Genomic DNA, 27,967 nt, shown 5'->3' on the forward strand with positions numbered 1-27,967 from the left:
AGCAGTACGTGAACCATGAACTTCCAGATATTCAAGCTGGATTTAGAAAAGGAGGAGGAACCAGAGATCAAATTGCCAACATCCACTGGGATCATCAAAAAAGCAAGAGAATTCCAGAAAAACATGCATTTCTGCTTTATTGACTATGCCAAAGCCTTTGACTGTGTGGATCACAATAAACTGTGGAAAATTCTGAAAGAGATGGGAATCCCAGACCACCTGACCTGCCTCTTGAGAAACCTGTACACAGGTCAGGAAGCAGCAGTTAAAACGACATGGAACAACAGACTGGTTCCAAATAGGAAAAGGAGTACGTCAAGGCTGTATATTGTCACCCTGCTTATTTAACTTCTATGCAGAGTACATCATGAGAAACGCTGGGCTGGATGAAGCACAAGCTGAAATCAAGATTGTCAGGAGAAATATCAATAACCTCAGATACGCAGATGACACCATCCTTATGGCAGAAAGTGAGGAAGAACTAAAGAACCTCTTGATGAAAGTGAAAGAGGAGAGTGAAAAAGTTGGCGTAAAGCTCAACATTCAGAAAACGAAGATCATAGCATCTGGTCCCATCACTTCATGGCAAATAGATAGGGAAACAGTGGCAACAGTGGCTGACTTTATTTTTTTGGGCTCCAAAATCACTGCAGATGGTGATTGCAACCATGAAGTTAAAAGAAGCTTACTGCTTGGAAGCAAAGTTATGACCAACCTACACAGCATATTCAAAAGCAGAGACATTACTTTGCCAACAAAGGTCTGTCTAGTCAAGGCTATGGTTTTTTCCAGTAGTCATGTATGGATGTGAGAGTTGGACTATAAAGAAAGCTGAGTGCAGAAGAATTGATGCTTTTGAACTGTGGTGTTGGAGAAGACTCTTGAGAGTGCCTTGGACTGCAAGGAGATCCAACCAGTCCATCCTAAAGGAGATCAATCCAGGGTGTTCTTTGGAAGGACTGATGTTGAAGCTGAAACTCCAGTACTTTGGCCACCTGATGCGAAGACCTGACTCATTTGAAAAGACCCTGATGCTGGGAAATATTGAGGACAGGAGGAGAAGGGGATGACAGAGGATGAGTTGGTTGCATGGCATCACTGACTCAATGGACATGAGTTAGTGATGGACAGGTAGGCCTGGCGTGCTGCAGTTCGTGGGGTCGCAGAGTTGGACAGGACTGAATGACTAAACTGAACTGAAGTAGTGATTATATTCTAACATTTGTTGCATTGATTTTTCTCTGCACTAAAGTTTTGAAAATCAATTTTGTAAGTCTGTTCTAAGTGCCGAGATAACATATAAGCTTGATAATAAGTGCATCCAAACAATTTAGTTCTCATTTTCCAATTTAAAAAGAGAATTATCTTTTCATTCCTGGAAAATTATAGATTGTGTGCTGTAGATAGTGTGCTGTGGACTGAATTTTTGTTTGTTGAATGAAATCATTATATTTTATCACAACTTGGCTTCTAATTTGGTTGTACTGAAATGTGCATGTGGTATGCAGTGCATGGCTGGCATGGAGATCAACATGTGTCCCGCGACATTCAGTGCAAGTGCCAAGTGACCCCTGATGTGACCCTGGCGGCTGAGTATGGGGCAGTGGCATTTGTTTCTTTAACTTAGAGCCATGCCTCTTATTTTCTTGGGCTCTGAAATCACTGCAGATGATGACTGCAGCCATGAAATTAAAAGATGTTTGCTCCTTGAAAGAAAAGCTATGACAAACCTAGACAGCATATTAAGAAGCAGAGACATCACTTTGCTGACAAAGGTCAGTGAGGTCAAAGCTATGGTTTTTCCAGTAATCATGTATGGATGTAAGAGTTGGACCATAAAGAAGGCTGAGCCCAGAGAATTAACGCTTTTGAACTGTGGTCCTGGAGAAGACTCTTGAGAGTCCCAACCAGTCAGTCCTAAAGGAAATCAACCCCAAATATTCATTGGAAAGACTGATGCTGAAGCTAAAGCTCCAATACTTTGGCCACGTGACGTGAAGAGCTGACTCATTGGAAAAGATCCTAATACTGGGAAAAACTGAGAGCAGGAGGAGAAGGGGGTGGCAGAGGATGAGATGGTTGGATGGCATCACTAACTCCATGGACGTGAGTTTGTGCAAACTCCAGGAGATAGTGAAGGGCTCCAGAAAATAGTGAAGGACTGGGAAACCTGGCGTGCTGCAATCAGTCCATGGGGTTGCAAAGAGTGAGACACGACTGAATGACTGAACAATAACAATGCCCTCACAGCTACCCATGCACTGGCCGTCATTTCTGAGAGATCAGGGACTGTGCTTAACTGCTGCTGGCATTTTTATAAACAGTGTCCAGTGTTTTTAGTGGTTCTCAGAAGAATAGGGAAAGGCACATCTCCATCATCTTCTTGGAAGCCAAAATGCGATTGATTTTTGTATATTTCATATGTTGAAATTTTTTGTTGACTCTAAAAGTTTTCCCAAAATTATCTTTTAGTTTCCAGGTGGACAGCCATATAAGCTAGGAAAATAAAGGTACTTTCCCTTTGTTACAAATATTATAGAGCATATTTTTTCTTAACTTTTTACATTGATTGATATGGATTTAAATCAGTATTTAGTACCTTGTGATGCAATAGAGCTTTTTATTTTTTTAACTGAAGAAAAATTACCTTACAATGTTGTGTTGGTTTCTGCCATACAGGAGGACAAATCAGCCGTAATTATACATGTGTCACCTCCCTCTGGAACCTTCCTCTCCTCCCCCATCCCACCCTTCTAGGTAGACCTTTTTTTATTCTTCCAGTTTTATTGAGATATAATTTACATACAACACTATATCCAGGTATACAGCATAGCAATTTAAAAAAAATTTTTTTATCGGAGTCTAGTTGATTTACAATGTTGTGTTAATTTCTGCTGTACAGCAAAGTACATCAGTTATACATATACATATATTGACTTTTTTAGCTTCTTTCCCCATAGCATCATGATTTGAGTTACATCATGAGATGATTATCATAGTAAGTTTTGTGAACATCCATCATCTCACATAGATACAAAAATTTTTTAATAGAAAAACACTTTTCATGGTGGATAACGAATAAGTAAGTTGAAGCCTGTGGACACAGAGACTTAGCAAGAATGGAATTTAAAAATCATCCATGGCTAATCCTCTTATTTTAGAAATGGGCGAAGAGTGAAAGTCTGTATCAATCAGATAGTTTATATAAACCAGAATCCCACAAATCCTTACTTTTACATCCTACCTGTTGGATCTGAAAAAAATATCTTCTCAAAGCCATGTTAAAATGGCTACAGAAACTTGTTTTTGATTTAATACACAATGAACACCTATAGAAATGTCACCAAAAAAATGCTTTTATTTCCAGAATAGAAATGGAAGAGTTGCTGCTAAGTCGCTTCAGTCGTGTCCAACTCTGTGCGACCCCATAGACGGCAGCCCACCAGGCTCCCCCATCCCTGGAATTCTCTAGGCAAGAATACTGGAGTGGGTTGCCATTCCCTTCTTCGTGAATCTTCCTAACTCAGGGATCATCAAACCGTCGTGTCTCAGATCTCCTGCGTTGGCAGGTGGATTCTTTACCGCTGAGCCACCTGGGAAGGCCAGAGATCTACTGTCCATTTTTTCAAATTCCTGCCAATGATAACATGTCCCATCCACAATATTAACATTGAGGCAATCAGATTTCCCCATCTTTACTTATATTCATTTGTCTGGATGGGTGTGAGAGTGTGTCTATTGTTTTATGCGATTTTGTCACTCATGTAGGTTCACATATCCACCACCACAGTCAAGACACAGAACTGTTTCAACACTGTGAGGATCCCTCATGTTGATCTTTTTATAACCACATTCATTTCCCTTTTGCCCACTCGTAACTTCTGGAGACCCCGAATCTGTTAACTATTTCTCAAAAAAAAAAAAAAACCTCATTTCCAAAAAGTTGTGTAAATGAAAACATGCATATGCAACCATTTGGAACTGGCTGTTTTTATTCAGCATGATTCCATGGAGGTTCATCCAAGGTGTTGTTGTGTATATCAGTGGTCCTTTCCTTTTCATTGTTGGGTAGCACTGCGTGGTACGTAGGATGACAGCATGTTTAACTAATTACCTGCACTACCTCTGGTTTTGTCTGTTATGTGTAAGGCTGGTGTGAACATTCATGTATGTATTTCTGTGTGAACATAAGTTTTCATTTCTCTGAGATGAATATCCAAGAACACAATTTCCATATTATAACTGTATGTTTAGTTTTTTAAGAGACTTTTCCAGCCTCACTTCCATACATTTTACATCTTTATCAGCAATGTATGAGTGATTCAGTTTCTCCACATCTTCATTAGCATTTGGTGTTGACAGTATATATATATATATATATATACATATATATATATATTTAGTCATTCTCAGAGATGTGTAGTGATATGGTTTCATTTTGCATTTTCCTGATGCAAATGATGTTAAACCTCTTTTCATGTGTTTCATTGCCATCCGTATATACACTTTGGAGAAATAAATATGCAGCAGCATATCTGAAAAAGGACTAGTATCTAGAATATATGAAGAAATCTCAACACTGAACAAAGAAGTCAACTAGAAAATGAGCAATACACACGAACATTTTTCTTCTTTCTGGAAGAAATTATTTAGAATTGATATTGATTCTTCTTTAAGCATTTGATAGAATTTTCTAGTGAGACCATCTAGGCGTGGAGATTTCTTTTGGGGGAGATTTAAAATTATAAAAATAACTTCCTTAATAGTATAAGGCTATTCAAATTGTCTGTTTCCTGTTCTGAGTTATGGTAGTTTATGATTTTTAATAAGTTGATTCATCTCATTTAAATTGTCAAGTTTGTATGTGTAGAGTTCATATTATTCCCTTACCATAATTTTAATGTCAGCAGAGTCCAAGGCTTCCCAGGTGGGCTCTTGGTAAAGAATTCACCTGCCAATGCAGGAGACACAGGAGTTGTAGGTTCTATCCCTGGGTCGGGAAGATCCCCTGAAGGAGAGCATGGCAACCCACTCCTGTATTCTTGCCTGGAGAATCCCATGGACACAGAAGCCTGGCGGGCTACAGTCCATGGGGTCGCAAAGAGTCAGACATGACTGAGTGACTAACATACGTACAATGATATAAAGGCCAAGGGGACCATCTGTTCCATTACTCTTTGAAAAGATTCATCAGTCAAATTGTTTGGGGTTGCTGATATTTGAAGGATATTTAGTTATTTAGCAGATCTTGCATTTTTTCACATTTGTGACCTCTTTGGGCTTTGAATCAATTTTAAAGCCATGAGTATAAATAGGAAATTTGGTGGTTCAACAGTAAAGAATCTGCCCACGTGCAGGAACCACAGGAGATGCAGGTTCGATCCCTGGGTCAGAAACATCCCCCAGAGTAGTATATGGCAACCCACTCCAGTATTCTTGCCTGGAGAATCCCATGGACTTAGGAACCTGGTGGGCTAAAATAGTTCTTAGTATTCTTCCATAAATATTGTCTAATATTTTTAAAAGCTTAGATGTCTCTATAAGAAAAGTTTTATCTATTATATCAATGGTAACAATGATAATAAATTCTAGGGCCACTTACATCCTACAGGTCCCTTACGAGAGTAGGTGTGGGGAGAACATCTCATCTTGATTTTTTTTCTTGATTACATGTATGAGTTCATAATTAAGTGGCATTTTAATCAGCTTATAAAGGTAGATGTCTTCTCCGCCCACTTTTTTTTCTATTGTGGTAAAATACACATAACATGTGCCATTGTAACTATTTGTAGTCATGAAATTCAGTGGCATAAGTACACTCACACTGTTGTGCAGCTGGCACCACCATCCATTTCCATAGCTTTTTCATCTTCCCACTAAACACTAACTACCTGCCTCCCCTCTCCCTCAGCCCCTGGAAAACACCATCTACTTTCTGCCTCTGAGATTTTTGATGCCTCTAGGGACGTCACAGGAGTGAAATCATACAATATGTGTGTTTTTGTGTCTGGCTAATTTCATATAGCTTAATGTTTTCAAGATCTCTGTTTCCTTTAATTGGTAAGTTTAGCCTATTTATATTTATGCTTATGAACGATGTTTGGTCTCAGTCCTGTTCACCTATATTTTATGTGGCGTGTTGACATTTTTACAGGGTGCCTCAGAACAGCAGGAACACAGTCTTCATTTTTTATACCTCCCTTTGACTTGGAAAAGGAAATGGCACCCCACTCCAGTATTCTTGCCTGGAGAATCCCATGGACAGAGGAGCCTGGTAGGCTACAGTCCACTGGGTCTCAAAGAGTCGGACACGACTGAGCAACTTCACTTCACTTTCACTTTTGACTTGGCCTGGGTCCCCTGATGTAGGAAAAATAAACATCACCCTTATCACTGTGTTGTGATATTGGTCTCTTATCAGCTGAGAACAATCTTTCCAGGGTTAATGTTACCTCATTCCAGGACGTATTCAGCACTTCTCCCCTTTCTATCTTCTACTTTTCTGTCCCTGGTGGCATCTGGGTCTGGGGGCCCAGACTGAGCATCACAGCAGTGGAAGTGGGAAGTGGGCGGGGTGGCACATGCTCTGTGCTGGCCCCTGGCCCACCCCGCTGTGAGCCTGGGCTGACACTAGCTGCTGAGGTCTGAGATCCTCCCCGGGACCTCCCCTCCAGATCCAGCTGCTTAGGGTTCTAGCTCTTCTAGGGACCACTTGGGGCACAAACGAATCCTAGAGCCCCTCGCACTCTGCATGTCCCTTACAAGTGTAGGCATGGGGATAGCGTCTCAGACCCTCTCACTCTGAATGTGCCCTTCATCCCTTTCACCCCCTGGCAGCGGACCCACCTCAACTCCAGGCAACTTAAAGACCAGACTTCGGACACAGGACACGTGTCCCCAGATGCTCACAGACACTTTGGATTCCTGCAGCTGGGTATCCTTATCTTAGCCTGGTGAGGGTGCTGGGCCTCTGCACAGGGACCAGACTGAGTTCTGATCATCCAGTCTGCTTCCTGCCTGCTCAGGGTACCACCCTCTCTTATTTTCTGGAAACCCTTGTTCTTAGGTCACATCCCTTGTCATCCTCCCTTCTGCCAGTCCTCCAAGCTCCCCAGGAATCCTCCTCCTCCTGGGGTCCAGAATGAGGTTATGGCAGAAACTCAAAGAACATTTACTGAATGCTGGGACAAGCAAGGTCTTGGTAGCAGACTTAACATTCTGTGTGTGACAGCCCAATTCGTTTAGCTGAAGTCATTTAATTAATAGTTTCATGATTCAGTTATTGTTTTTTGTTTTTTCTTCTTAAATTTTTTTTTAACATCGGAAACATTTTGTATTGTGGTATAGCCAATTAACAATGTTGTGATAGTTTCAGGTGGACAGCAAAGGGACTCAGCCATACACATACATGTATCCATTCTCCCCCAAACTACCCGCACTTCCATCCAGGCTGGCACATAACATTGAGCAGAGTTCCATGTGCTATACAGTAGGTCTTTGTGGTTATTCATTTTAAATATAGCAGTGTGTAAAAAGTTTTCTGTTATTTTTGCATGCTTAGTCTCTCAAGTTGTGTCCAACTCTTTTACTACCCCATGGACTGCAGCCTCCCAGGCTCCTCTGTCCATGGAATTCTCCGGTCAAGAATAATGCAGTGGCTTGCCATCCCTCCAGGGGATCTTCCCAGCCCAGGGATTGAACCTGTGTCTCTGCATTGGCAGGTGGGTTCTTTACTACTGAGCCACCTGGGAAGCCTCTACCATTTTACTTCTCATTACTAGGTTTATCAGGACCACAGCTTGAGATCCTCAGTGATCCATTTTGGAGGACCTTGATTCTATGACTATTTTATTCTTTCCAGAGCCTTTTAGAATTTTTTCATGATGCTTCTAGCCGCATTTATTACCAGCACTCTAATCTCAAAATTGAAAGCACCCAGTAACCAAGCCAACACTAATTACAAAGCCACAGACCTCAGAGGAGCTCCACCGTAACCAGGGCAACCCTGATTCAGCTTCATCATGATGAATAGTAAATGAGGAGAGGATGCGGCCTTCGGCTGGGGTTGTTGAAAATGTGTGGCTTTAAAGATGAAAGAAAACTTAGCTGAAAGTACACAGGTCCACTCAGGGTCTCCTCAGCCACAATCTCCTTCCAGGTTTCCGTTGTTGCCAAGAGCTATATATTTTATTCTACTAATCATGGGTCAAGGAGAGTCTCAGCCTCTCTTGGCTTCACAAGAAATTTGGTATTGGACTGTTCTTTGCAGTTTGTCATGATGACACAGAATTGTCCCCTCTAGAGTAACACAATTCTCTTTTAGTTCATCTGCATGTGAATTTGTCATTATCATCAGCAAACGGATGTCATGGCTAACACAGCCGTTTGAAAGTCAAGTCCAAATCCCAAAGTTCCCCAGCAAAGAAGAAATTCTCAGCAAAACAAGAACTGACATGTTTAAAGTAAGCCAACAGTTGTTGTTGAGTCACTAAGTTGTATCTTATTCATTTGTGACCCCATGGTCTGTAGCCCGCCAGGCTCCTCTGTCCAGGGGATTTCCCAGGCAAGAATACTGAAGTAGATTGCCACTTCCTTCTCCAGGTCATCTTCCTGACCCAGGGATTAAACCCACATCTCCTGCACTGGCAGGTGGATTCTTTGCCACTGAGCCACCAGGGAAGCCCAGCCGACAGTGGTTCCATATAAATACTCCCCTGTCCTGTGTCCATTTCCTCTTATATTCATTGGATACTATATTTTCACAGAAACACAGATGCAGAGCCCCATGTCTGAAATGTCCTGGGCGCTGTGACAACTCAAATGAGTCCTGACTCTGTCCTCTGCGTGGCTCACATTATAGGCAGAGAGGTGGGTGACAGAGGAGCAAACAGAAGAGACAGCTAACAGGAAGGACTACAAGAAAAGGAGCAGTCTGGTGTGTGGAGGTAGCCCAGTCTTCTCTGAGCAGGTGACAGGTGGGCTGGGGCCTGAGTGATGCTGGAGAGCAGGAGTGGGGGGCTTCTGGGGTGGGAGCAGCAGAGACCAGGTCTAAGGGTAACTGGAGTTTGAGAGCGGGAAGCCCAGGGGTGTGCAGTGCACAGAGCTGGCCATCTCAGCCCTGGCTGTGTGCCCCCAGTCTCCATGGACTTGGAAGGACTCTGACCCAGGGATTTCTTCCTACTGGACTTGACACCTGCCTGGCACTGTCTTCTCATGGTTCTGTTCATGTGACTTCATGGCTGGGACACTTGGGGACCTTTTCACATCCCTCCAGTCTCCAGCCACCACTGGATCGTGTTGCCTCATTCCTATACCTAGATCTGAGTGAAAGCCATGGGCAAGATTGATTCACTGCCCTGCCTCCCAGGACCACTCATGGAAATGCAGCAGACTTGCTGCATTTCCTGGGAGCTTAACCGTGTCTGTCCTGACAATGGGGACCCTGGTCCATCACCCAGCAGTCCCCAGGAGACCCCCAAGTATCACACAATGTAAGCTTCTTCTCCTGTGTGGACCCTTCTGTCTTCTGAGCTGAGGTTGCTTATGTGTCAGGGAACAGGGCAGGGAGGGAGCTGGGAGGGGCAGGCATCAGCTGTGATGAACCCCTCTTGCATCCTCCCCAGTGTGTCAGCCACACCATCTCCAGAGCATGTGCCTTCGGATGGAGGGGGCTGGCCTGGCAGGGAGCTGAGGTCCATGTGCTCCAGAGCCGGCCTCCCAGGTGACCCTTCTGTCCCCCACCCCTCACCCTGGCCCCAGGGGCACCTGCTGCAGCCAGGCCAGCTCAGCCAGTGTTGCAGTTAGCAGACCTCTAATATCTGCTAGAATTGATGCTTTCAAACTGTTATACTGGGGAAGACTCTTGAGAGTCCCTTGGACAGCAAGGAGATCAAACCAGTCAATCCTAAAGGAAATCAACCCTGAATATTCATTGGAAGGACTGATGCTGAATTGAAACTCCAATACTGTGGTCAGCTGATGTGAAGAGCCGAGTCATTGGAAAAGACCCTGATGCTGGGAAAGAGTGAGGGCAGGAGGAAAAGAGGGTGACAGAGGATGAGATAGTTGGATGGCATCACTAACTCAGTGGACATGAGTTTGAGCAAAGTCTGGGAGATGGTGAAGGACAGGGAAGCCTGCTGTGCTGCAGCCAATGGGATCACAAAGAGTTGGACACAACTGAGCCACAGAACAAGAATGACACCAATACTTGCTAGGAACGTGCTCTCTAGAAGGGAAAACAGTGCTTGAAACTGACCGATTCTCGAGGGTGTTAGTGACTCACCTGACGGGAGCACCAGTCACTCTGGTGACCGCATCCCCCAGAGCCCATGAGATGCCCCCTGTCAAAGCAGAGAGCTCGCCAAGACCAAGAGCATGGGCACCAAGGTGCCAGGTGAGGAGTCTGGCTGTAGCAGATGGAGAGCAGAGGGGCGGGCCCCTCACCTCACAGAAAGGAGAAAACACATCCCCCACCCCCAGCGACTGAGGATGAAGCCAGAAGCAAGCTCACTCCAGCCCAGGACCCAGGAGCCTTGGGAGCCCTGGGAAACTTCAAGCAAAGCCAGAAACTCAAATTGTTATGTGCCATTCCCCAATTTTACCCTCACAATAGGTGAGTCTCCTCTCCCCCTTGCCCCCCACCCCAAGATTAAAATGACATTTGAAAAATCAGTGTCCAGGTGCCGTGCTCACGTCCTCCCATCCCATCTTGGTTCTTATCTGCCCCCCACATATATTTTATCTCTACCCCTGTCTCTGGTGTGTTCACACCACTGAAACAATGAGCAGAAGTCATTCCTTAAGGACTCACCGGGGCTCTGCTACTGACGGGAGCTTCCAGTTTCACCCAGAGAAGCACGGCGGGGCCCTGAGCAGGACTTTTTCGTAACTCTGAAGGTCACCACTGAAGGTCACATGCCCTTATGTTGGACTAGAGACCAGAAAACAATGAAAATGCTCTTCTTGATGGATGGTTCGTTACGCTCGAAGAATGAACCAACACAAGCTGACAGGCATTTGTATCTGGAAGCACAGCGATCCCGCGTAGGGGGCTGAGCCTGGGGGAGCCCCACCGCCCTGTGGTCGCCCCCACAGCTGGGGCCCAGGAGGGAAAGCAGCCCCTCCACTCCTTCTTCCCCTTTTCTCCCGGTGGCTCTTGGGAGCGTTTGGTGTGGACGATGTGATGGATGTTATTTTAGAAAGAAGGAGGGAGGGAGAACAGGAATGCAGGCAACCCGGGTCCCTGGTTCCCTCCCATGTGGTGGTGACAAGCAGGGAAAGATTGACAGACTGAGAAGCCACGCAGGAGAGAGGCCGTTTCATTTTTGTTTTGTTTTTTAATATAATTGATTTATATTTTGGTTGTGCTGGGTCTTCATTGCTGTGCGGGCTTTCTCTAGTTTCTGCGAATGGGGGTTATTCTCTAGTTGCGGTGCACGGGCTTCTCATTGCTGCAGTTTCTCTTGTTGCAGAGCACAGGCTCAGTAGTTGTGGTGCATGGGCTGAGTTGCTCCATGGCATGTGGGATCTTCCCAGACCAGGGATTGAACTTAGCACTAAGCCACCAGCGAAGCCCCTGTTTCATTTTCTAAACCACTATTTCCCTCAGTTAATTTGGCCACAGAACCTCATTTTAGTTCTTGATGATGTTTCTGTTATTCCAAACATCCTCACTTGGGTCTCTGTGGAACAGAAATGCTAAATGTGCCTTGTGTTCCTGTTAACCGTGTTCCGCCCTCTCTCTGCTTCTGCAGGCCAAGTCAGGCTCTGCATTGATTACAATGCTAACTAATGACTTCTCAGAGTCTGGCCCCCAAAACACACTTCTGCATCGTTAACAAAAGGCAGGGAGGAGATGAAGTCCCCACCTCCGCGGTCCAGCTGGCTCCAGGCCTCTCCTGTGGTGGGAACATCTCAAGACCAGCAGCCTCGTTTCCCTGATCAGCAGGGAGGCTGCTGTGAACATTCATAATTTATCAACTTCTGCCGCCCTTGAAAGTGTCATTTGAACAAAAAGATCTTGTAAAGACTCCTAGGATGGCAGAAATTGTTGCCATGTCCTATGGGGACAACTGGCTCCCTGACAGGAAGGTTACAATGGCCCCTTCAGATTCTCCACTTGTAGATTAGTGCTCTCTCTCCTATCTCTGTCTCTCTCTCTGTGTCTGTCTCTTTGTCTCTTTTTCTCTGCTTCTGTCTCTCTCTCTCCCCCTTCTGTATCTCCCTGTCTGTCTCTTTGTCTTTGTCACTCTCTATCTCTGTCTGTCTCCCTGTCTCTGTCTGTCTCTGTCTTTCTCTCTGCCTCACCCTGTCTCTGTCACTCTATCTCTCTCTGTTTCTGTCTGTCTCTGCCTGTCTCTCTCGCAGTGGCACTCATGTGATGAAAAATGTAAAGTCTGTGCCCTCTGTTAGATTTATTATTCCACAAATAATTTGAGCGTCTGTTGTAGAGACAACAGCTAAATTAGCAAACAGATAGACTGTGATGAAATCAAGACCAAAGTAAAGGTGAAATGTCTGATGCTCTGAATAAAAAGCAGGTCCTAGTTTTCCCTGAAAGGTCAGGGAAGGTTTAAAAGCTTAATTGTATGATTTTTATAATAAAATTTCTATCTTCTGGAATTAGATATTGTTTGCCTTAGATGCTTTATACACACACACAATTTTAAAAAACACACAAAACCTTAGCTCCTCAACAGACTTTGGGTTTTAAGGAAGTTTTGTTAGTGGATGTTCCCCATTGACCCTGTGATGCATGTTCTAAGGTGCAGTGAGAACCAGAGAACAGAGCAGCGTTTTGCTGTCATCAGCAGCACGCCTGTGTTCCAGCGCACTTAATTATGTGCAAAGTGGGATTCAGAAACATTGGTCCACCATCACGGTCAAGCTTCCTTGACAGAGGAAAGCAGCATCATGAAAGCAACATGAGGACAAAAAATCTGTCAGTTTAAAGATGAAAATTTAAATTTTAATGAATTGGGAAGAACTCAAGGACTGATGCTGAAGCTGAAGCTCAAGTACTTTGGCCATCTGGTGCAAAGAGCCAAATCATTGGAAAAGACCTTGATGCTGGGAAAAATTAAGGGCAGGAGGAGAAGGAGATGACAGAGGATGAGGTGGCTGGACACCAGTTTGAGCAAACTCCTGTAGAAAGTGAAGGACAGGGAAGCCTGGCATGCTGCAGTCAATGGAGTTGTAAAGAGCCGGACATGACAGCAACTGAACAACAACAATAGAAGAACAAGCCTAGGGGGAACTTTCAGGGTCCTGACCTGTTTGAAGCCACAGGTGCTGGAGGAAAACTGGTCAAACCCAGCCTTGAGGACCCCCGCCCCACTCAGTGTCAGGCTGGGCATGGCTGGAGCATCATACACACGGGCCCCTGGGCCCTCCCTTTCCATTGGGCCCTTTCTCCTCCCTGTCAGGCTGACAAGCCATTAATTAGAGGGGTTCGGGGCCAGGCTGGCTTTTCAGTGCTGCAAAGAGATTCATGCGAAATCACCGCAAAGCTCTATCACGTGGGTCCCAGTGACCTGAGCATGGAGGGACATCCTGAGATAAATCTGCCAGCCCCCGAACACCAAGACGCCGAGGTCACGGACCTCATCAGAAGGCTTCCAGAATTTGTCTCAGAATTAATCACAGCCTCAGTGAAGTAACAGATGAGATTAATGTCATCCCCTGAGGTTGATAACGGGTCACTCGATGTTCTGAACCATCCTTCTACTGTACCCCCCCAAACCCAGTCTCTCTCTTCTCCCTCCCCAGAAAGCTGTGTAGCCATTTATGTTAGCAGCCTCAGAGTCAATGCCAAGATGGGGCCGTGGTCATATGCAATCATTCCTCAAGGCTTTTGAGCTGTGGGGACACAGGCTCGCTCAGGAAAGCCAGACTTTGTCCTGGTGCTAAGAGCTCAAGGACTCAGTGGAGCCCCAGGTGTTGACCCCTGCTTGAGGGTTGTGGCAGGTGCCAACTTCAGGGGGAGCTCAGGGCCTGTGTGTTTCCACGGGAAGGAGAGAGCAAGACACCCACTTGGTGCCTTCCTTATGGCTTCATTTTAAATGTATGTATTTATTTATTTTTGGCTGCACTAGGTCTTTGTTGCTGCCTAGGCTTTCTCTAGTTTCAGCAAACAGGCTACTCTCTAGTTGGGGAGCACAGCTCTAGAGTGTGCATGGGCTTCAGTATTTGTGGCTTGCAGGCTTAATTGTCCCAAAGGATGTGGGATTTTAGTTCCCTCACCAGGGATTGAATCTGTGTCCCCTGATTCGCAGGCATATTCTCAGCCACTGGACCACCAAGGAAGACCCTATGGCTTACTCTTATAGGTTGATTGGACTCTAAACCAGAGCAGCTTTTGGAAGGATATTTGTCCTGTGTTCTTGGGGGCAGCTTACCTCTGCCCCGATGTGTGCATCATCGTTGCTCAGCCAAGTTGTTCCAACTAGACTTTTCTCTCCAGGTCTTGAAATCTTTACCAGAGTCATCAGTAGGTGAGGGAGACCAGGGACCTCAGTCCAGTTGAGCATCTGAAAGAGATGGCAGCTATTTCAAGCCACCTAGATGTCCTCAACTGAGCTTTAGTCTGTTAAGACATCTACTTCTCCGGTTACCATTCTTTCCCAATTTGGGGGCTTAATTCTTGAATGTTTATTATTCCAAATAGTCTTTAAAATGCTTTTGCACATCCACCCCCTGGGACTCAGCTTGGATTCCAGAGTGGGTGAGTGCTCAGTCGTGTCCAACTCTTTGCAACCCCATGGACTGTAGTCCACCAGGCTTCTCTGTCCATGAGATTCTTGAGGCAAGAATACTGCAGTGGGTTGCCATTTCCTTCCCCAGGGGATCTTCCCAACCCAGGAATTGAACCTGCATCTCCTGCATTGGCAGGCAGATTCTTTACCGCCATCTGTGCGTCTCTGGCAAGGGCCAGCATTTTGGAGATGTCACAGATTTCCACGTGGAAGCCAACTGTGCCCTCATGGATTCAGGCCGTATGTGTCAGTCCCAGTTCTGAGTTTCAAAAAACAACTGGAGCTGTTATCCATCTGAAGGAGTTATTATGGGACCCCCTAAAGCTCAGTCTCCAGGATGACCAGAAATCAGATTTGGGGGCTGCAAAGCCAGGAAGGGAGCAGTGTTCCAAATCATACTGAGGAGCTGCTGTTGGGAGTGACCCTGTCATCAGCCCTGGGCTTGTATCTGACCACGCTGACCATGGGCTCTGGATGCTGTCCCCGGAGCCCAGCTCCTGCCCTTCTGGAAGTGGTTCATGTCTGCTACTTACAGAGCCAGGGTGGAGCCGGTTCAGTGCATGCCCTAAGTGGAAGCACTTAGACTGCCCTGTAGAGGTATCATGTCCTACGGGTGGAGCCTGGGACACCTGCCTGCTCTCTCTCTGGAGTGCTGGCCAGGGAAGCCTTTCTGGGAAAAGTGGAAGATTCACAAAAAGATTCTCCAATCTGGGAGGTGGTGCCTCTCCATGGTATGGGTGCCAGATAGAATGACCCACATCTCCTGTACCTGAGTTTTTGCCATTTAATAGCATTTTATACATAGCTTCACATAGATCATTAAATTCCCATGTTTAATCTCTTATCTTTTATTTGTTATTGTTACTTTAAATAAAATATTTTTGCCATTTTTAATTTTAATTGGTTGTTAATAGTATCATATTTGGGCTTCCTGGGTAGCTCAGCTGGTAAAGAATCTGCCTGCAATGTGGGAACCCCCGGTTCAATTCCTGGGTTGGGAAGATCCCCTGGAGAAGGGATAGGCTACCCACTCCAGCATTCTTGGTCTTCCCTGGTGACTCAGACGGTAAAGAATCCACTTGCAATGCAGGAGACCTGGGTTTGATCCCTGGGTTGGGAAGATCCCCTGGAGGAGGGCATGGCAACCCACTCCAATATTCTTGCCTGGAGAATACCCATGGACAGAGGAGCCTGGTGGGCTACAGCCCATGAGGTCACAGAGAGTCAGACAGGACTGAGTGACTAAGCACAGCACAGTATCATATTCATTATAACCAACACAACAAATACTCTTTAGTGAAACAAGTAAAGTATTTGTTAGATAGAAAAAGAGTAGGGTTGTGGATAGACTCATAAGCAGACTCAGAAAGTCGTGCCCTCAAGGTTGTTTAAATCACTTACATAGGGCATTTCTTCTGGGTTTTCTTTGAACAAATACTCTTAATTGCCATCATTTTTAGTGTAGTCTCTTAGATTGTTTTTAGATATTCAATCGCATTTGGAAAGACAGTTCTATCTTCTCCAGTATTTACACAGTTTGCAGTCATTTCTTATCTTTAAATTAGCAAGCGCTCCTAAAACAGTGCAGAATTGTGGCCACGGGTGTCATTCCTCTGTGTCATTCCTGATCTTAGTGGAGTTGCCTTCATATTTCTCCAGTTAAAATGGTATTTGTGGATTTCCCTGGTGGTCCAGTGGTTAATCCACCTACCAGTGCAGGTGACACAGGTTCGATCTCTGGTCCGGGAAGATTCCACATGCTGTGGGGCAGCTAAGCCTATGTATCACAACTACCGAAGGAACCCTGTGCACAGCAACAAAGGCCCAGTGCAGTCCTAAAAAACAAATAAATATTTTTAAAATGGTATTTGCTTTTGATATTTGCTGGGTAAAAGCCTTATCAGATTTAAGTCATTTTCTCCTATTCTTGAAAGTGACTGAGAGTTTTTACCATGAATGCCTGCTAAATTTGAGGCACTAGTTTTTTGAGATCTATTTATAAGATCGTATGATTTTTCTCCTTTGATTTGTCCCTGAAACAGATTTTCTTGATTGATTTACCACTGTTCCAGAATCCTATTTCTAAAATGAAACTTGGATATTTTTCAGGGTAACCTAGGTTTTGGGAACAAGTAAATACATGATGTTTAACAGAACTAAGTTTTCCTCTCTCCCTTACGCTGCATGGCCAGCCAGGCCTGGGGCTGTAGCATTTAGAACGCACACACTGACCACTAAGGCTGCTAAGCTTCCAGCTTTTGGATGTATTTTTAGCAGATTCCTTCTGAGCATACAGCCAACCCTAAGGAAAGGTCAGGTGGAGACTAAGAAAGCGCTGAGAACATTTCAGTACCTGCTTGCCACCATGCGTGAATTCCAAACACTGGACTCTTGTTTTATGAATCTATACATTCCCTTTCTTGTTTAAGGCATTTGGACTTGGGCTGTATAGTTTGCACTCAAGAGTACTTTTTAGTACAGCAGTGGAATATAATTCCTTTAATACAGCTTTGGATTCAAGGAGCCACTGTTTTGCTTAGAAGATTTTCATATTTGAAAGGAGAAGCTGACCTTTTGGTTTGTGGTAGGAGTGGGGAGTTTTTGTTTTTCCTTTTCAGAATTGTGGGTAAGGTTAAACTAGCTTTATAAGGTAACTGTGGTATTTTCTTCTTTATCTCTTGCTTTGAAATTGTTTTAAAACATAGGAATTATCTTTTCATTAAAGATATTCATTAAAGCAAACTCAGCCTCGGGGAAGGCAATGGCACCCTACTCCAGTACTCCTGCCTGGAAAATCCCATGGATGGAGGAGCCTGGTAGGCTGTAGTCCATGGGGTCGTTAAGAGTCAGACATGACTGAGCGACTTCACTTTCACTTTTCACTTTCATGCATTGGAGAAGGACATGGCAACCCACTCCAGTGTTCTTGCCTGGAGAATCCCAGGGACAGTGGAGCCTGGTGGGCTGCCGTCTATGGGGTCGCACAAAGTCAGACATGACTGAAGTGACTTAGCAATAGCAGTAGCAAACTCAGCCTGAAATACCATTTTGGACTTTCTGATCTCTTTTACTTTGGCCACCTCATGCGAAGAGTTGACTCATTGGAAAAGACTCTGATGCTGGGAGGGATTGGAGGCAGGAGGAGAAGGGGATGACAGAGGATGAGATGGCTGGATGGTATCACTGACTCGATGGACATGAGTTTGAGTGAACTCTGGGAGTTGGTGATGGACAGGGAGGCCTGGTGTGCTTTAATTTATGGGGTCGCAAAGAGTCGGACACGACTGAGCGACTGAACTGAACTGAACTGAATCTGTTTTATGGTTATTGATCTTTAGGTTTACTTATGGACTAGGTATCATAGCTTGTATTTCGCTAGGAAATTATCTGTGTCCTCTAGATTTGCAAATTTATGGCTGTAGAGCTACTCATATTCTTTTAATCTCTACTATGTGAGTGCACGTGTGGTGAGTTGCTTCAGTTGTGTCTGACTCTTTGCAACCCTATGGACTATGGCCCACCAGGCTCCTCTGTCTATGGGATTCTTCAGGCAAGAATACTGGACTGGGTTGCCATTTCCTCCTCCAGGGGAATCTTCCCAACCCAGGGATCGAACACACGTTTCCTGAATTGGCAGGTGGGTTCTTTACCACTGCACCACCTGGGAAACCCTAACTTTATAGCTTAGGTTTCTTAAATTTTATTTTTTATTAATTGCTTTTGAAAATAGGAATTTTAAATAATTCCTAATGGTATTTCTGGTGGGTTTTGTCTGTTAAAAAATTCATCTTGACTTTATTATGTAAAGAAAATGACATAGGATGCTTGTCCCGTGTTCCTCATCGTTAGGAACCACATGCCAGGTTCTAACCTTGAGCTCCGTCTGTGTTCCCTTGTCCAGATCAAGTTTGACAGTGTGGAGGTATGTGTCTGCTGCGAGACCCAGCACCAGGTGTCCGGCTGCAGCAACCTCGGGGAGACGCTGAAGCTGAACCCACTGCGCGAGGACTGCAACGCCGTGCGACTGACCTTGAAGGTGACCCAGGCTTCACTCGCTCCTGCCTCCCACTCCACCCCTGAGATTTCTCCTGGGAATGTTCTTTTAACCGTGTTCCTTTCAGTTCTTGGTCCCTGCACCTGGGCACATGCAACAGGGGACATCTTTCTGGAGAGCATTGTAAACAGTTAGTGAAAGTCTCTCAGTCATGTCCAACTCTGTGCGACCCCATGGATTGTAGACCACCAGGCTCCTCTGTCCATGGGATTCTTCAGGCAAAAATACTGGAGTGGGTTGCCATTTCCTCCTCCAGGGAATCTTCCTGACCCAGGGATCAAACCCAAGTCTCCTGCTTTGCAGGCAGATTCTTTACCATCTGAGCCACCAGGGAAGCCCCTTGAACAATTAGAAATTTCCACTTTAAAGGTTTTGTTTTTTGAATTGTCAATTTTAACCATTTCACTTTCTGCCTCCGACCTCTGTGAAGCACTGCTGAATGGTTGAAAGAGGTCGACACAAATACTGATATGACATGTGTCACTACTGTTCCAGCGTTTGATTTTATTGAACTCTAGTTGACTTACAGTGTTGTGTTTAATTTCTGCTATACAGCCAATTGACTTAGTTATAGGTACATTCTTTTTCATATTCTTTTCCATTATGGTTTATCACAGGATATTGAGTATAGCTCCCCATGCTATACAATAGGACCTTGTTGTTTATCCATCCTATTTATAATAGTTTGCATCTGCTAAACCCAAACTCCCAATCCTTCCCCTTCCCTTTGGCAACTACAAGTCTGTTTTCTATGTCTGTGAGTCAGTTTCTAGATCACAGATATGTTCATTTGTGCCATCTTTTAGATTCTACGTATAAGTGGTATCATTTGGTATTTGTCTTTCTCTTTCTGACTTACTTAGGAGGATCATCTCTAGTTGCATCCATGTTGCTGCAAATGGCATTATTTTGTTCTTTTTTATGGCTGAGCCAACATTTTTGCTATTATACCATCAGAGAACAGATGGATACTTATTTTGCCTTTTTAAAGATATTTGGAGCAAGAAATGTTACAGTTTCCCATGGCAGTCTATTCTTATGTACAGCATCTGATTTTTCTTTAATGGCATGGAAAATTGTTTATATCACTTCCTTCTTTTTCTCCCTACAAGTTTTTCCTGCTCCTGAAAATCAAAATTGGCCACTTACACACGCATCTGAACAATGAACCCAATTCTTTTCCTCTTTTCCCTGAAACTAAACTGCTAAACTTTTTCTTAAAAGTTAAGCCTTAAAAATAAGGCTACAGTGCAAGGAGCCCTTGATGGGTGGTCCTATGGCACATGCATGCTAAGTTACTTCAGTCATGTCTGACCCTTTGCGACCTCACGGACTGCAGCCCACCAGGCTCCTCTGTCCATGGGATTCTCCAGGCAAGAATACTGGAGTGGGTTGCCATGCCCTCTTCCAGGGGATCTTCTCGACCCAGAAATCGAACCTGAGTCTCTTGGCGTCTCCTGCATTGGCAGGCAGGTTCTTTACCACTAACGCTACATTGTACAATAGGGGCCCTGTAGTATGTGTATGGGGGACACAGTGTGTGGGGGTCTGGAGGCTCTGGAGGACCACCTAACACCTGGCTGGCACAGACGGCAGTGTCACTCTCTGGAACAGGGGCCTGTGGTGGGTCCACTGTAGGAGACATTTCAGATGCCAGAAATGGTGACCAGTCTGTCAGGGAAACTCTCTGTGAATTCCCATGTTCTGGGAAACTGGCTGGCAAAAAGAGCAGTGGCCACAGAGAGAGAGGAGGAGCCCGAGGCCCGATGTGAAGGGACCTGGCGCCCAGCACCTGCCCTGTGTCACAAGGAGTGTGGTCCCCGATTCTTCGTCCAGTCTGATGAGGAATATCTCTGGAGCCCGGAAGCTGATGGCAGTGCTGCTTCTCTGGTCCCTCAGATTGTTCTTGAGGGTTTGGAGGCTCTGAAACCCCCCTGCTCCCTGGGTCTCTTTGAAGCTTTCCCACCACGTCTAAACCCCAGATCACAGGGAGAATTCCACAAACAGAGGTGCCCGATGGGCTACAGTCCATGGGGTCACCAAGAGTCGGACACAACTAACACTCTCACTTTCTTTCACTTCCTAATAATGTCTAGTGACAAAATAAATGATAAAAAGATGTTTTGGTAGGTTAATGGTGGTCTTTGCCAAGTCAAACCCAACACAAGATTGTGACATCTTTTCTGATCAATATTAACAGAAGTTTTAAAAGGTTACAAAAATTGGAATCATAACTGATAGAATATGAATCATCATGGGTTGATATTATATCCATCCCAACTTTATTCTTTGCTATATCCCCAGTTATCATTACAGTTATATTATAATGATGTAATTCTAATTGCAAATAGAGGTAAAGATCTTTTTTTGTTTGTTTGTTTGCTTCAAGTATCTGGTTTAATTTATGGAGCTGTAGTAAAACAAATTATCCAAAGAAACCTTATCAATGGATAAGGAAATAAAACTTTCCAGGAATCAATCAATTATTGAGTTTATAAGCTTACTTCTCTTGAAGATTCTTTTCTTTGTCTCTAAGGAAGTTAAAGGAGAAAAAAAAAAAAAGAAATCCAGCAAGACAATTTCCTAAAAACCTAGGGGCCTGAAAAATAGACTCATTGTTTAATCTTGAGTATGTTTTTAACCATGCTGAAGAAATAAAAATGCTCCTGAGAATAAGTGAACATTGATATTTTGTGACGGAGTGTGAAGGCCGACAAGTCCAGAATGGTCAGGGTGGGCAGCCGGCTGGACATCAGGGAAGAGCTGATGCTGCAGTTCACCCACAGGCGGAACCCCTCCTCCCGCTGGGGAAGGGTGGAGGGTCAAGCCTTCGCCTGGATGAATGAGCCCCTCTCCATCACTCAGTGTTTCTCCAGTGCTCAGGCTAGGACAGCCCCCTGCAGTGGAAACATGGAGTCCTAACCCTGGACCACCAGGGATGTCCTGACAGTGGACATTTTTAAGGTCTAAGGCAACATGCTCAGCAAACACAGCTTCAGGATGCACCCCTCTTCCTCCCAGACCGCTGCCCTGAATCCTCCCCAAGTGGACACCCTGAAGCCATCGCCAGGGGATGTGCTGTGATGTAGCTGATGAAAGTTGTCTTTCTGTTAGCTGGGGTGATGGGGGGGGGTGGAGCCTGCAGGGCTTGAGTGCTGGGCCACATGGGTGGGCCCCTCACACGAGGACCCCCCAGCTTTTGGCACATTCAGATAAGGACCCACAGCAGGTAGTCCCCAGCCCTCTGCCCTTGACTGTGGGATCTTTCAAGGCTCCATGTCAGGGTCTGGGAAGAGGAGGATCATGAAGAGGGCTTGCTGGGGTGGTCCCAGGATAAATAATAAAAGACCTGACCTTCACTCTACTCCCCAGACAAAACTAGGGGCTTCAGAGGAGCCCCATTGCCTTGAGTGGGAGGCAGAGAGCAGGTTGTGGTTTTGCATACACAACCTGGAGGAGACAGCGCAGAGTCCACTCCCTGAGACCGGAGGTTGTGTCTAAAGCACTTAGTTATGTTCAGAGCTCTGAATTAGCACCGATATGCTGAGGGGAAGAGGGCATTAAGAGGAAAGTATGTAGGATGGGAAATGTTTCAATAATAATTGAATGATGAGGCCATTTGAAAAAACATGTAAAACTGGCAGAAGGGAATGTGAAGGTAGAGAATTACTTGTAACAAAGGAGCCGGAAGTAATCCTGGGGCCATGGGTAGATTCTCTCCCTTGATCACGGTGGTGGCTATGCAGGTGTGCACATGTGTCAAAACTCATTGGATTCTGTGTTTAAAATATGCTCACTCTGTCATTAGTCTGTCATACGTCAGTACCTCAAGCTGTTAAATGTCCATGTGACGGATGAGTTGTGGGTGAAGAAAGACGTGAAAGCAAGGCCAGAAAGATGGAGACAGGCCCGTGCAGGCGTTCAGAGATGCGTTTAGGGATCTGACTTCATTCAGAAATCAACACACACTGGATATAGAAGCTCAAGGAAAGGAGGAGATGACCATGGCTGAGCTGAGCATAACTGTCTGGAGGGGCTTACTGTCCCCAGGCCCTTGCAGAGAGGCCCAAGATCAGAGGGGCCACAGGACAGAATCTTGACTGAGGGAGCAGAATTCCTGCCAGAGAGATGTCTCAGCGGAGGAGTGATACCTATACTCGACCCAAGTGTGGCTTTTCTGGGGGCCATCCTTTGTGACCTGCTTTGCATGGCCTTTTTATTTACTTATTTATTTATTATTTTTATTTTTTTGTTGAAGTATAGTTGATTTATTTGTTTAAGTGTGTTAGTCGTTCAGTTGTGTCCAACTCTTTGCAACCCCATAGACTGTCGCCTGCGAGTCTCTGTCCATGGAATTCTCCAGGCAAGAATACTGGAGTGGATTGCCATTCCCTTCTCCAGGGGATCGTCCCAACCCAGGGATCAAATCCGCGTCTCCTGCATTGGCAGGCAGATTCTGTACCACTGAGCCACCAGGGAAGCCTATTATAACAGTGCTAAAATGATTAGTCATGCAGTCATCAGTCTGGGCTCACATGCTGTGTCTTTTCAGCGGGCACACCAGCCAGGATGTAAGGAGGGTCCATCTTCCCTTTTACAAAACATCCTATTTCTCTAAAAAGAGGTAACATTCTCACTGCCGGTGGAAGAGGTACCTTTGCTTCAGTCACATCCTTGCCAAGAGTTCTTGCCATAGATTCTTCTTGACTTGTCTCGTATTGTCAATGTATTGGCCATTTGTGTTTCTCATCAGTGAATCATCTGTTTTGTCTGTCTTCCTGTGGGGTTCTCTGTTCTAAACAATGACCTTAGTCATAAAAATCTTGCACTCTGGGACTTGTCATTCAGTTTTGGGATGTCATTTCGTTTCATTTTGGATGTCATTTTTCAGAGACAAGTTTTCAGTTTCAGTGCAGTCAGATTCATTTCCTGTTGGAAGTGTCCTTTCTATATTGCATTTAAGAAATATTTTCTCATCCTGAGGTCAGACAGACTTCCTGGATTTTTTCCCCATAAGCTTTAAAACTTTGTTTTTCATGTTTAGTTCATTTATCCACCTGCATCTTAGTTATGCATGTGGCGTGAGATATGACCTAGTTTTGTTTTTCACTGATAGATCATCATCAGCTGTTACAGCTCAGGTTAGTGCTCATTTAGTCATGTGGTTATATATTGAGTATCTGTATCTAAAGACATTTATTTCTGGGGTCTCTTTTCTTCTGTGTTGGTGTATGGCTTGACTCATTGTCAATAGCACATTATATTAAATGCTGTTTCTTTATTAAGCATGTGTTTGGTAGGATCAGCCCCCCTTTTTTCTTCTCAAAATGATCTTGGCTCATCTCTGTCCTTTGTGGACTCTCCCCTGGCTCCCCCTCCCCCTTCCCCATTTCTCTGTCTTAGACACACGAAGCCATTCATTTGTAACTGCATTGTATTTTTAGGTTAGTTTTCTGAGAATGGCCATTTTTGGCATATCTTTCCATTTATTTATCCTTCTGTTGTGTTTTTCAAGAAAACTGGTATGATTTTTGTTAGATACATTCCTAGATGTCATATAGTTTTGTCCCACTACAGGAAAAGTAGAGTTTTTTGAAGAACATTTTCTGATTTTAAAATGTTTGTATAGAGAAACACATTTACTTCTGTTCTTTAGTCTTGCGTCCAATTACTGATAACTCCATTTACTCTGACAGTTTGCCCATAGATTGCTTGGGGTTTTCTATTTAGTGGGTTACCTTATCTGGGAATAATGGCAGTATGCTTCTTCCTTTCCAGTCTTTTTGTTGCTTATTGATTTTTCTTCATTTTTCCTATCTTTCCGAACTGGCAAGGACTCTTCAGCACAGTATTGAATAGGGCTTGAGCCAGACATCTTGTTTTCTTCCTGATTTATTTTACTTTATTTTTATTGAGGTGTAGTTTATTTACAATGTTGTGTAATGTAAATTACAGTGTTGTGTACAATGTAGTTTCAAGTGTACAGCAAAGTGACTCAGATTCTTTCAACCACTATAGGTTATTACAAGATGTTGAGTGTAGTTTCCTGTGCTATACATTAGGTCCTTGTTGTTTATCTGTTTTATTCCTTCCTGATTTTAAAGGAAGTGTATTCAATAATTAGGAATAATGTTTATTGAAATTTTCTGGGACTAAATAGTATTTTCCAGGTTTAGGGAATCCCATTTTATTACTGTCTTGCTTAGAATTGACCATTAAAGAGTCTTAAATTTTAGCAAAAATGCTACATCTATTGAGATGTGTGTATGCTAAAATGTATGTGTATTTATATATTTGTATATACATACATATACATACACATATGTGTATGTACAAATACATGCATGTATACTTAATAGATGCAGCATTTGGTAAAATTAGACTCTTTAATATATATTTAATTTAATATATAAATGTTTATGTATATGTACCCACAGGCTTCCATGTACAGTGGTAAAGAATTCACCTGCCAATGCAGAAGACTCTAGTTCAATCCCTGAGTCAGGAAGATCCCCTGGAGAAGGAAACAGCAATTCCAGTATTCTTGCCTGGAGAATTCCATGGACAGAGGAACCTAGTGGGCTACAGTCCATGGAGTCACAAAGAGTCAGACACGACTGAGCCAGCACAAGTTTTATGTTTTATGTGGTTCCAAGGATCTCTCATTTTCATTATGATTCACTTTTTAATCCCTGAGTTATTCCACCATGTGTTGTGAATTTGCGGAGGTAGAGAGGGCTTAATCAGTTGTTTTCCTGTCATTCACAGCAAACGTAACTGCACTGTGGTTGGATAACCCCATACGCCTGTGTCTTAGTGTTAGTTTGTTGACCTTTGCTTTGCATCCAAGTTTGCAAGCAAGGTTTGTTAAAGCCCCACATATCTTGTGAGTCCAGGTTCTGGCACACATCTGTGAGACATGGTGTGGGGTTTGGCTCGTCCCTGTCGTCACTCATTGTCTGCTGGGCGTGTTGGGCCAGGGGTGTGGAAATCTTATGCACTGGTGCATTTGCCCATTTATATGCCCACCTCCCTGGTTTCCCTTCTCTCTGTTCATCCTCATCTAGATCTTCTTTATAGACTCTTTCTGCTCCAGAATTAGGACCCAGCTGTGGGTTCTCAGGGCTTCTCCTGGTGGCTCAGATGGTTAAGAATCTGCCTGCAATGCAGGAGACCTGGGTTCAATCCCTGAGTCGAGAAGATCCCTGGAGAAGGGAATGGCAACCCACTCCAGTATCTTGCCTGGAGAATCCCATGGACAGAAGAGCCTGACAGGCTATAGTCCACAGGGTCACAAAGAATCTGACATGACTGAACAGCTAACACTTTCACTTCATTTTCCGGGTTCTGATTCAGACTCTCATCCCTCTTGGCCGAGCACACCCTTGCTGGGCAAGTTCAGCTGCCTCCCTGGTATTGCCCCCACCCCTGCACTGGCCACACCCATGTCCCAGAGTCCAGCCCAGACCCACTGAGCTCCCTCCATGCAGAGAACCCGCAGCCTTCTCAGACTCAGTGGACCCCACTGAGTTCTTCCTCACTGTTCCTAACAGTTCCACACCCCATGCAGCCTGCCCATCTCAGAACAGCTGCCCCTGCTTAGGCCATGGGGGTGACTTTTTTCTCCTTTACTCCCTCCTGTTAATCACCAAGTCCCCTATCCATCATATCCTTCTCTGCTTCTCATCCTCACCTGCCTCGTTCATGGAAGCCACCTTGCTGTTGTTGTTCAGTCACTCAGTCGTGTCCAACTCTTTGCAACCCCATGGACTGCAGCACACCAGGCTTCTCTGTCCTCCACCATCTCCCAGAGTTTGCTCAAACTCATGTCCATTGAGTTGGTGATGCCTCTTGTGGCTCCTCAATCCAAATATTTATATATTCAAAACTCTCACTAACTTCTGTGTGCCTCCATTTATCTTTGAACAGATCCTAGAAGACATTTAAGGAACACTGTCTAGTCTGAGCACATGCAGAAATGTTTTAATATAACTTAAATGCAAATTGAAAATTTTACTTCTTATTATAAATAGTACCTAAGTCCCTAGGTGGCTAAAGGCTAATAAGAGCATTTAAATTACTTCTGTGTGTATTTCCGGAGTGCCTCTTCCTTCTTTTTGACTTCATTCTTTATATTCCTGAGCTTTAATCAAACTACTGTCACTCAAACAAGTGGACAGAAACTTCCAGAGGCAGAGCAACAGCAGAGCAGTAAAAGGTGTGTGGACATCAGAATTTTTCTCTCTCCTCAGTTGAACAGGAGGAGCAATGATATAGAATTTGTTTAGGCCAGAGAAGGGCATTCTGGAGTGGGCATCCAGTCATTTCTGAGGCTGTTTTCCTTAAGCATTTGTGGACGAGGCCTTAAAACCCTTTACTGAATTCATCCTTCGGTGTTTGTGAGCAGATGAAAGTCCCCGGGTGACTGGCCATCCGTCATGGGATCGTAGATGGTGTTTATTGAACCTCACTGTGTGCTGAGCCTTGCTCTGAGCCCTTCATGTTTGTGAACTAATTTCACCTTCACAGCCCTGAGATAGGTGGGTATTGCTATTCCATTTATTTATTTATTTTGACTGTGCTGGGTCTTCATTGCTGCTCGGGTTTTTCTCTAGCTGCAGTGAGTAGGGGCTACTCTCTAGTTGTGGAGCTCAGACTTCTCATTGCGGTAGCTTCTCTTGTTGTAGAACACAGGCTAAAGGGTGTAGGGGCTTCAGTAGTCGGCAGCTTCCAGGCCCTAGAGCACAGGCTTAGTAGTTGTGGCAAAGGGCTTAGTTGCCCCCACGGCATATGGAATCTTCCTGAATTAGGGATCAAACCCATGTCTCCTGCATTGGCAGGTCTGTTCTTTACCACTGAGCCACCAGGGAAGCCCTGTTATTCCATTTTACAGATGAGGACACTGAGGCACAGTGAAATGAGAGAGCTTCCCAAAGTCATGCGGGTCATTACAGTGGATCAGAGATTCTTGGCCAGCTCCCACTACCATCTGCAGTGGACACATAGGCATGCTACCCAGGACCATGGCTTAGCCACAGAACAGTGGATGCAAACACTCAGAACAAGCCGAAGTCCAGCGAGAAAACGGTTATTGATACCTTCTGAATCACCAAAATTAAAGTATATTCACTCTAATTTATGTTCAGTTCCTTTCAAA

At 44.6% G+C, this 27,967-nt stretch overlaps 1 protein-coding gene across 1 annotated transcript in view; it reads left to right on the top strand.

Moving 5' to 3' along the window:
* FAM189A1 (family with sequence similarity 189 member A1) overlaps nt 1–27,967 on the top strand; it is a 242,225-nt gene that overhangs the window by 185,556 nt on the left and 28,702 nt on the right. The window contains exon 4 of the mRNA XM_025271827.3: nt 18,658–18,792. Within this exon, the coding sequence (XP_025127612.3) occupies nt 18,658–18,792 (135 nt within the window). The remainder of the gene's footprint in view (nt 1–18,657; nt 18,793–27,967) is intronic.

This window comes from Bubalus bubalis, chromosome 20 (genome assembly GCF_019923935.1).
Source record: "Bubalus bubalis isolate 160015118507 breed Murrah chromosome 20, NDDB_SH_1, whole genome shotgun sequence".
NCBI classification, from domain to species: Eukaryota; Metazoa; Chordata; class Mammalia; order Artiodactyla; family Bovidae; genus Bubalus; species Bubalus bubalis.